General features: G+C 32.8%; 1 protein-coding gene across 2 annotated transcripts; it reads right to left on the bottom strand.

The window, feature by feature from the left end:
- Nucleotides 1–3,472: 3,472 nt before the first annotated feature.
- LOC141643646 (uncharacterized) lies at nt 3,473–6,856 on the bottom strand. 2 transcript variants are annotated; one of them, XM_074452883.1, is made up of 4 exons: nt 6,635–6,856; nt 5,012–5,561; nt 4,632–4,695; nt 3,473–4,232 (listed from the first exon to the last, which is right to left on the bottom strand). In XM_074452883.1, exons 2-4 carry the CDS (start codon nt 5,554–5,556, stop codon nt 3,741–3,743), a joined length of 1,101 nt encoding a protein of 366 aa, XP_074308984.1. In that variant the 5' UTR covers nt 5,557–5,561; nt 6,635–6,856; the 3' UTR covers nt 3,473–3,740. The 2 variants fall into 2 exon arrangements, with proteins under 2 accessions (XP_074308984.1, XP_074308985.1); XM_074452884.1 differs by having other exon boundaries at nt 5,012–5,604; nt 6,635–6,735.
- Between the last annotated feature and the right edge of the window lie 5,063 nt (nt 6,857–11,919).

Raw genomic sequence — 11,919 nt, 5'->3', positions numbered from 1 at the left:
AATTGGTGGCTCGAGTTTGGGTTGGCGCGACGCAAAAATTGAGGTCGGTTGCGACAAATATGATTTAATGGGGGTTCAAAAGTTGTCGAGGGTGGGTTGAGATAGATTGCCACGGTGGTATTCGTTGTCAATACGGTGGTTGAGAAGTGTATATCTGGTGGCTGGTTAGTTTGGTTGTGCTGTTCACTGGTGGCGAGCTTTAGTTGTTGATTATGGATGGTTATGGTTCAATCATAGGTGTTGCTATAGTGGTCACTGGTTTTAGAGGGAGGAGAAAGATGAAGTTGATTGCATGATGGGATTAATGATTACTGATTTGTGTTACGATTGCTAAAATCAGGGCTATTAAGGTTAACATAATAAACTAACGGACTTGTTTAACAGTTACAAGTAGTAAGGTTACGGTTGAGACTAAGAAATATACTATAAGGGTACAACTGAGAATAAAGAAAAAGAAGGGGCATAAGTGAGAAAACCTAATAACACGAGGGTACAAGCGAGAAAAACCCTATCATATATATTCCTAACAAACAATCTTAATCATTTGTAAATAGATAGAAAATATAAAAGGGAAGTGATAGGGCGTCACTGGGTGTTACTGAGTTTCGGTAACACCCTATTAAATAATTACCAAAAACATAAATTAAAATATCTATTTTTAGATTTGCGCCAAAATTTTAAAGGGTAGAAATGTACTTGAATTAGCCAAAGGTGGGGCAAATCTAACAAATTGAAACACTGATAATAACAATGATAATAACAATTATGATTTTTATGAACCACTCGATCGTAATTGTTTAAACAAATGATAAAGTATGAAGATTAATTCTGCTTGTATAACAAAACCAACTTCATCATTATTACTTTGCTGAAGTGGTGTATCATTCATGAATATGATCTAGATTTCATGTAATTTAACTTTTATATTAAATTTACAATATGCAATCGAGTTCGATCTTTTCTAGTTCAATTCACTTCTTTGATTTGAAATTGATTGGCATGTATGTGAATTAGTTTTTGATCATTTAATTTGCTGATTATCAATCATGAATTTGTTAATGATCTTTTTATAAATCAAAATTTTGTTGATTTGGGAAAACAAGTATGCTCTTTGAGTTCCGAAATCAATTAGCAATCTTCATTCTTGATCTATTTAATTAGAAAGAAATCTCCAAATTTAAGATGATGTTGATAATATGATAAGAAACTTAAAATCAATTTGATTATTTAAATAATTATAAGATAGATTTCCTGAATTACCCTTATTATTAATTAATTTGAAATTTAAAAGTTAAGAAAGAGAAATGAAAACATCTAACCAATTTACAATTATGCCCCGGGTGTTACTCAAATTGAGTAACACCCGGTATCGCCATCTCATTTTCCTTAGGGTGGATTGAAGCAAAGTCATTCGGTGGTTGAGTGACTTTAGTTAATTGTACTTAACAGATTAAGCAACAACAAAAATTGGTACTATAGCAAGTCGTTTGGTGGTTAAGCGACTTGGCTATAGCTTACAATACCTTTTTTATTTGATCTCAACCAAAACCTTAAGTTGATGGTTGAGGCTCAATTATATTATATTTACGCCCCCTCACTCGAGTGCAAGGTAAACTGATCGTCGAGACAAAGAACACGCACCCCAGTCAGAATCACACCAACCAGAGTTACTGTCTGACCGCAAGAGAATACCTTGACCCGGGCTACCCTTAAGATATCGGACAACCCGCAATGTCGCTGCCATATGTTCTTGACGAGGCTGATGTAAAAAAGGGGAAAGGACATGGACCGCATAAGACAAATCCGGTCGCATCACTGCAAGGTAAACTAGATGCCCAACAAGACGTCGATGAGACTCAACATCATCAGTTACGGGATGGATGGTGTTTCTTGGTGGGTCTCCTATTTCTTGGAAAACCAAGAATCAACCGACTGTCTCTCTCTCTTCCATTGAAGCTGAGTACAGGTCCATGGCTGCGATTGTTTGTGAGTTAAAATGGCTCAAAGTGCTTTTGGTCAGTTTAGATGTTTCTTTGCCTTTGCCTATGAAATTATTTTGTGATAACCAATCGGCTCTTCATCTTGCTCACAACCTTGTATTTCATGAACGCACGAAACACATTGAGATCGATTGTCACTTTGTTCGTGATGCGATTACAGAAGGATTGATTAAACCAGCTCACGTATCTACGCATGGGCAATTGGCTGATATTTTTACCAAGGCCTTGGGCGGACCTCAGTTCCTTGCTCTTCTCCGCAAGCTGGGCACTCTTGATCTTCACGCTCCAACTTGAGGGGGGTGTTAGGAATATATATGATATTATTAGGAAATACGAGATATTTTGTGATATTGTATGAGATATTATCTCGACTCATGTAACTATATAAGCGGCATTTGGCTAAAGCAATATAATCAATCATTCCCCTTATATCATCTTAACATTGTTACAAAAAAAAAAATTATTAAGATCGCTGAGCGACTTAACCCCAAAACGCTATGTCGCTAAGTAACTTACTTCGTTCTTTTTTATCCTTCGTGGACCCATTTTCAATAATAACTTTCAGTTTAATCCCATTTTGATAAAATTTTTTGCCATTGAACTCTAATTTGGAAAAAAAACTGATTCGAACTTTGACAGGTCTGTTTAGGTCAGAGCGTCATAGACGACTTATCGGGACTCTGGAGATCTAACACGTCAACTTTTGTGTTGTGGTTTGAGATCCTGTTTTTTCTTTTTTATTTATCAAAATACCCATAAACTCTTCAAAATAACCCTGATTATATGAGTTTTGTGTCGTTTCACAATATTAGGTCTGTAATTTTTTTTTTTTTTTGGTACCAATATTAGGTCTGTATTATGGTTTATGGATCTGTACTGTAGTACTAGCATTAAATTACAAGAATTGTAAAAAGATTAAATAAAATAATATTCATGTTGCATTACATGATGACGATGATTTTCCTATTACTTCAAATTCCATTTTAAGTATCTCAATTTTATTTCGCTTTCTGCTTTGTAATTAAAAAGGTTTTAATAAATAATTTGCACATCCATAACAATACTATTTTTAACCTCCTCCGTGATTGATGTTGAGCTAAAACCCAAAGATAAATAAACAATTGATCGTGATACAGAGTTTTAAACAGTCTCTTACAGTATAATAGATACTCTTTGCATATACTTCGTATGTACGGAGTATTACTTTGGCACATATTTATTACTTTTTTTTCTCTTGGGTTCTTTGTAAAAGTTCATTCAATAACAATTGTAAATATTTAAATGTCATATCTACATCATTTTTCTTATTTAATATGTATATGGTCAATGTTTTGAAACTTTAACCATAAAAACCAGAATAGGAATAGGATCATCATATTATAACGGGGAGTAACTTAATTACTTAACTATAGTCGATATAATAATGCATATATTTACGTATACTCAAGTAATAAAAGAGCATAATGAAATGTATAGAATGTCATAATAATTATATTTATAAATTGTAATAAGCACTAAAACAACAATTTAATGTACATAATAACGATTTTTGTGTAAAACGGTTTTACATAATTATTAATATAAAATCATAGGTTAATTTCCCCCCTACTTGCCAATTAGCATGCTTGGGGTGAGGAGGACATGTAGGCGCTCCGTATTTTGTATATGGTTTTATATTGTCTTAATATAAAACGGTTTTACAAGAGACTTACTAATCCACAGTTAATCATCCCCAAGCACCTAACCAAGATGAGATAGTTCAAAGGCAATGGCCATACCATCAGGCATTTCTCCGGTATGAAATTTAAGTTCCTCCATATCAGGAGGAACTCTACTGCCAGGAGACCCAAAAATGGCATCGAGTAACGCCCCACTCGCGAGGGTAATGAGAAACCCGGCTATGGCACCGGCTACAAACCCAGCTAGCGATGCTATAAGCTTAGCCGTGACTTTCGACACTTTCCTTACAACAAGATGCTTCACCTTTGCATTAACCAACAATTCCACCGAGTACTCCACGTAGTCAGCTAACATTGACGAAGCTTCCCTGAGTGCTGCCTCAATAATATGCTCCGCTGTGAAAATGTCGTAAACTAGCACGCCGGCTTGTACTAGTTCTACCCCAATGCCGTAAATGTCCATCAAATCTCCGAGTCCTGGCTTTCGGAATTTCCTTTTATACATTGTTGGCAATGTCGCTCTTCCTGAGTCGTTGATTAGTGTCTCATACACCTATTCCGGCCATATGTAAAGCACAATCACAAAATTATAACAAAAATAATTTGGTAAGAGACCGTCTTTGAGGGGCCTTTAACCCTCCAGGATTGATGTCCGGCCACATACCGGGTAAAAGAATTATACGGAGTAGGTTTAAATTAAAACTTACTCGTTCATGCCAAAATATTCTTGTCAATTGATCATTTTATATCACTTTTTACCCTTAATTTTTTTAGTTCTTTCTGGCTTTTTAGAGCTAAATTGAATGGTTGAGCCGAGTTGAACTGAACTAAACTGAATGAAGCTGAACTGAACTAAACTAAACTAATTGGAGCTGAACAGAATTGAACTAAGCTAATTCACCTTTTAAATTTTATTTTGTTACTCGTATTGGTTTTGTTATGTTTTTTTTACCTCAAGCTTTTGACCATCTTCCAGATCCTCGAAATCCGTCTTATATCCAAGCCTGTTTTTTGTTCTGCACACATTGAGTCACCCAAATTAATTAATTACCCTCTCATGCTCTAGGACGGTTTTATTTTATACTTTGTGTTCTAATCAAGGTCTGGGTTTTAATTCCATGAAAGAAGACACCTCATTTATTGGTATCTCTTGTAAACAGTATCATTTACTGATATCAATAAATGAAATATTCCGTCCGGGAGACAGCAATAAAGCAAATGGGAAGAAAATAAAAAAAAAATGGAGGGAGCATTCGTTTGCTTAACTTTTTTATTTTTTTATGAGCAGAATTTTAATCAAAGGTAAACAAATGATGAGACGAGAGAGTATACCTGTTGACAAGCTCCTCCATGGTGATACCTTCCATAATCAAAGCCTGAGAAAAAGCTCGAGATTGGGCACGAGCTATATTACTCCGGCTAGTATTACCATACTCCCACATCCTATGCGTATACATTTTCACCAAAGTAAGCAAATCCTCAACCTCGTCCTTATTATCACCATTAAGCTCCTCTAACTCCTTAACCATCGAGTCGAAATGAGCCTTAATCTTTTCAATACAAGTGACTCGCATACAGCAGTTTCGAATACATTGCATTGTCCAGTTAGCACCATAGATTATGTACTTCTCAATTCCCTTGGAAAGCTCGGCCTTCGCCGGGTGGGTCTGGCTTTGAGGTAATGCCTCTGCTTCCGACAGTAGACTCACCATGTTGTCATGAGCTTCGTTCATCATCTTCAGGTAGTTGATCTTATCGATCTCCGACCCCATTCCTACCATTATTGGCTCTTCTCGGTTTCGAAGTAGTCTTGCTAACATACGCAATTGGCTGTGTTTCTCCAATATCAATACGTCCTTATATTTTCGGAACTCCATCCCCTCTGTAAAATTAATACAGTAGCTAGTTTAGATCACGGGCAATATCTGCACTAAATTGACACTTTATTAATTTTCAAATTTCCCCTTGTGAAAAAATGTCAAAAATGTTTATTTTTCAGGAAAATTATATAACATCAGAAAATATTTATTTTTAATGAAGCTAACTAATTATAACAACAATTTATAATTTTGTCTATACGGAGTAAATATGCATTAAATCGTTCTCCAATAATAACATCAAAAAAAATAGCAATTTGTAATTTATGCGTTTATACCATTTTTAAATTTTTTTTTTTTTTGATGACAAGGGGGTTGAGTCCGACCATGTAAGTCATCCCCTTCGGGGGCTGGAGTGGCCAAGTGATCATCGCCCCAGCTAGTAGTCGAACCTGGGACCTCTCAACTCCTACATTTCTGCAAGTTTTAAGGTTTAACCCAGCTACTACTAGACTAACACCACTTAGTTACCGCACCATTTTTATTTTTATTTAATTAAAAAGAGTATAATTTTGTCTACTATCTTAAATGAGAATTTGTCGTTTAATAAACTAATCAGTATTGTTCGACTATGTAGTATCTATCTGTCTAAGTAGGGTGCTATAATATAAGTTACAATGTTAAGGTTTGATTAGTTTGAACAATGATAATTGATTGGATTTTCTTTTTTCAATGTTTTCCTCTAATGTACGAAATTTTATACGAAATATATTTTGATTGACAAGCTAATGCGTTGCCGCAATTTTTGGTGCGGATTGAATAAAATTTCAAGTACATATAATAGCCTACAAACCACGCGTACACTTGGTTAATCATTAGTTTTAAGGGATGACATACAGCACTAATGGCAGAGTCATGATTTTAAGTTAGTGGAGGCGAAAAATTTTAGCGGGGAGAAAAGTAAATATTATAATAGGACCTTGAAAAAATTCAAAAATTTTAATTAAAAATTCGAAATTTTCTAACGCGAGCAGGGGCGACAAGGGAGAAAATTATAACATATAGGATAAATAATAGGAGAGAAAAATCATGATATTACTCTACAAGGTTTAGATGGGAGAGACAAGAGAGTGCTGACCTCAAATGGGTGGATCGACCTCCAATACGTGTTTAGGATTTTAATAGCCTCTAGTTTTCACTACCCAAGAGCCAAGACCGAGACTTATGTTGCTTGTATATGTTGGTACTAAAACCATCGTATATATATATAAGTGGGAAATGTGAACAATCAACATTGAAAAATTATCTCTTTGTATGTTTTTATTGTTCTTTTGAGTAAAAATGTAAAAAAAAGAAAAATAAAGAAAATAATCACAAACTTATACTTATAAAACTAAATAAAAGGGTTGCCAATTTGCCATTACCATCGTTGATATATTAGTCATGTCGGTTTTATTGAAAAATAAATAATACTCGTATAAAACATATTTATAAAACTAATAACAAAATAAATTTATTTTCACAACAATTTACAAATGTATATAAAACAAATATTCAACAAAATAAATTATAGTATACTAATTGGTGAAAAACTATCCGTTTATTTGATATTCGCTTTTCAAAAATGTTGTTTAATTTATCACATTCTGCCGGATTACATGAGTTAATGTTAGATAAAGTTGTCAAACGGGTTAGTTTATAATATTGGTTATGGCGAATCTGGGTCGGGTGCGACGTGTAGGAATATGGTTTTTTTTTTTTCATTACGGACTTTTCTATTACCACTTTCATCGTATTCAATACTTGCATCACTTATATTGTACTCCCTCCGTCCCGGTCATTTGTTGTCCTATTCCATTTTAAGGCGTCTCAATCAATTGTTATCCTTTCTATTTTAGGATTGCATTTGATGAGCAATTTGATCATTCATACTCAATTTGGTCCACTTGTCATTTTATAATTGGCCCCCTCCTCTCTCCTTGGTCTTTGTGCCAAAACCAAATGACAACAAATGACCAGGACGGAGGGAGTAGTAGTTATAAACATCAAGTTTTCTAATTTATCTACAATTTCGCTTTAAGAATATCTTGACGGTAAGAAATGGTTGCATCCAAATTGCAGGAAGCCAAAGATTTTGTTCAGAGTTGTATCGTCAAAGGAAGGTCGTTCAATGTTAGTAGACCGTATAATTAACTTTTTCAGGCCTAAGGCTTCTATCACTGCTTAGGCAAAATTGTTGTCTAATAGCATTATAATCCCAGCTCATAGAGTTAGAACTACACTGGCCACAGAGGCAAGGCTTAATACTACGGATAACATCATTAGGAAGGGACTCATCTTGCCAAATAGGTGTAGTCTGTGCAAAGTTGCTGAGGAAAATCATAGTCATCTATTTTTCAGTTGCTCTTATGCTAGTCAGGTTTGGTAAGCAACTCTAAACTGGGTGCACATTAGACGAAAAGGATTCAACCTGAGTAGGGTAATTAGATTGGCTCAGAGTAGAAATCATAGGAAGCGGAAACATTGGACAGACTACTGTGATACTGTGATATCCCGAGTGTGGCAAGAAAGGAATTCTCGCATTTTCAGGGGGCATGGAAGGAAATCAAATATATGGTGGTAGCTAGAATATTAGCCTCTAATAGAAGTTATGAACTTAGGCGGCGTTTGGTTCGTCAAAGGGCAAGGGAAAGGGAATGAAAAGGAAAGGAGAGAGGTTACCCTATTATTACTACTTGTTTGGTTACTCAATAAGAGAGAATGGGCTTATTCACTAAGACCATGAACAATAAAGAAGAGCTTGCCTTTATCTTATTTTTTTCCACAAATTCTTCCTTATGACGGAGATACCCGTCGCAAACTTGCGACGGGTCAATTACATACCATATTAATTGCGGATCCGGGAAACAAGCAAGGGACAAGCCACTGTTGAGCATTAATGGAAGGTTGTACATATCAGTACTTGGCCAATTAATTTATTGGCAATTATTTGACATAAACTCTCTCTAGCATTTAATGCTCCATATTTTTATCTCATCATCACAATTTCCATCTGCATAAACCAATTTCCATTCATTTCCTTCCTATTTTCTACCATTATCACATTAAAATCTCATAAAAACTGCATTTTTAACATTCAAAAAATTTGTTTCAAACAAAAATGGCGGATGGTGGTATAGTTGACGGTGACCTAACTGATCAAACGATGGAGAAAGTTGATGGTGCCCTTACTGATCAAAATGACAATGATGTCATAATTCATCAAGTTTTGACAGAAAACACAATGAGTAAAGGTATGTATTCTTGAATATAAGTCTCCATTATTATCATCTTAACACAAATCAAATAATAAGATTTATCTTGTTAATGAGTGAATTTGTGATATTTTATTGTCATGTCATTGTTATCTTCAATGTTGTTAATGGAGTATGAAGTTTGATCATTTTTTTCTTCAATATTGGTGTATATGTTTTCCAGTATAGTATACATGCTTGAATATAAGTCTGCATGTGTTAATGTCTATATTTTTGGTGACAATGTCACCCTGTCAACTATGTTAGTTAGAGATTTTGCAAAAATATTAATGTTCATACTTTTAGTGCTAATGTCACCATGTCAACACAACATATCATTAAAAGACACATGTTGTTGTATATCTAATTAATGTTTACACTTTTCGTCCTAATGTCACACTGTTAAAAATCTATGTTGTTGAAAACTTAGGACACAATATTATTATTATTATTATTATTATTATTATTATTATTATTATTATTATTATTATTATTATTATTATTATTATTATTATTATTATTATTATTATTATTATTATTATTACTATTAGTATTAGTATATATTATTGTTCATAAAACATTTTTTTTCCAACTAGGTTATTATTAGTATTAGTATTATCATAGAACATTTTTCTTCTAATTAGGTTTATTGTAATATAAATCAATGATAAGATTTTCTATTGTAATATTGATGATGGTAATGAGTAAATATCTTGTTGTCATCTTATGGAGTGAATGTTATCATTTTTTAGCATAGGTGAAAAATAGACGAGTGATGGAGTGTAGTTTTTGATGATTCTCAACTTGAATATAGACGAGTGATGACGATGAGTGCTTGAGTGCAGTAAAGCTATTATTATACGTCCGTATGTTTGAATATGTTTTCGTATATCTAATAAATATTTGTATTTTTGGTCCTAATATCACCCTGTCAACTTGCACAATTACAAATTATTCAAAGTCACATTTTCTTGTATATATAATGAATGTATATATCTAATGAATGTCATCTTGTATGTATATTGTATACCTAATAAATGTCAACTTGTCTGTATTTTCTTGTATAACTAATGAATGTCTCTACTTTTGGACTTAATGTCACCCTGTCAACTTGCGTAGGTACAGATTATTCAAAGTTATTATTGGGGATACAAGCAGAAAAATGGGAATTTATTTACGAGAAGTATAGAAAACACTCACAGACTTTGAATTTAAGCATTAGGAAAGCAACATCTCGCAAAGCGAACGGGCCTGACACAATATGTTACCATATGCAATTTGGTAACATAATGGATAAATATGTAAATAATATGTTACCATATGGCAGTATAATGGATAAATATGTAAACAATATGTTTTCATTCTTGCACAATATGTTATCATATTCAATTTGGTAACATAATTGATAAATATGTAAGTAATTGACATTTTTAGTGTATTTCTTATGCCATTGTAATTTACAATTAATGTTTTCATTCTTGCACAATATGTTACCATATACAATCTGGTAACATAATGCATAAATATCATGCAAACAACTGAAAGTTTTTTGTCTTTCATATGACAATGTATTTTACAAGTAATGTTCTCATTTTTGCACAAACTGTTACCAAATTGAAATTGGTACATTATGTTTAAACATGTAAACACCTATGGCACTCTATATGAAGTAATGTTCACATTTTTTTTCGTTATGTTAGCATTATAAAAAGTGAATCACCTATGACATTGTATATGTTGAGTAATGTCTTCATTATTGCCCAATATTTTAGTTGAAACATATTTCAGTCCGTTACATGAATACTTAATTGAAACATATTTCAGTCCGTTACATGAATACTTAATTGATCAATAGATTGGTTACAAAGTATTTTTATATATAAACAAATGGACTCGATATGGTGACATTGTTTCTGTTCTTCAATCAAAATTTCATCACAGCTAACTATGAGAACAATTTTAGAATTTGATATAAAAAAATGATACACAGTTTAACAAAACATACGCCATTGGACGAAAAAATGAACCAAAAATTGTAACAATCAAACTAAAACTAGTAACATTCACCAACAAAAATTCAATAATAGTAATGAAAATTGAATTTACCGAAATTCAAAATGGAAAAATGAATTAAAAATGGGAACAATTTTAGAATTTGATATAAAAAAATGATACAAAGTTTAACAAAACATACGTCATTGGACGGAAAAATGAACCAAAAATTGTAACAATCAAACTAAAATTGGTAACATTCACCAACAAAAATTCAATAATAGTAATGAAAATTGAATTTACCGAAATTCAAAATGGAAAAATAAATTAAAAATGGTAATATCAAACTAAAAATGTAAAAAAGAAAAAACACATCAAACTAAAGATGGTAACAATCATTGATTTTGTTAAAACTTTTGACAAAAAATAAACAAAACACAAGAACACGACAAGTTCTTATGAACAAAAAATTAACTCCAAACATTGAATCTAAAAATAAGACAATTGGTGGTGTTCTCCTTGTTTCTCGTTTGTTTCCCGTGTTTTTAATAAAAGTAATATTGTTGTGGTTTTTTTGTTAAGTTGTTAGGATGAAGAAAAACACGGGGTTTGAGTTTATGATTTGGTTCAGAAAAAATGGGTTTCGTTTTTTGCTGCCACTTTCTTTGCCATGTTTATAATTATTCTGTTAATGTTTGGATTTGTAGTTGATTTGTAAGGAGACGGAGACGGGTTGTATGAAGTTTTGGGTGAAGAACTGAAGATTTTGAATTTTGGAATTTGAAAAGAGAGAAAAATGAGATGAAAATGAATGAGACGATAAAAATGGAGGGTTTGTTAGGTTAAATGTGCTTTTTCAACAACCCACAAATCTTATCTTTATTAATTCAGAAGACAATACTCAATCCAGGACGTGCCACCTCATTAATTCGGTTTTTTTTTAAATTCATGTTATGGTGGGCCCCGTTAGTATGCAAATGAGTATATTTCTTCGGAATTCCGCCAATACAAATATCTTACAAATTCCGTCGTAGAACAAATACTATGAAATAATTTTATACATTCCGAATAAATGAAATTAACGACATATAAGCGGTATGAATTACAAATCGGAATAAATGAAAATAATACTATGAAA

Source organism: Silene latifolia, chromosome 2 (genome assembly GCF_048544455.1).
Source record: "Silene latifolia isolate original U9 population chromosome 2, ASM4854445v1, whole genome shotgun sequence".
NCBI lineage: Eukaryota > Viridiplantae > Streptophyta > Magnoliopsida > Caryophyllales > Caryophyllaceae > Silene > Silene latifolia.
This window is presented reverse-complemented; position numbering and strand designations above follow the sequence as displayed.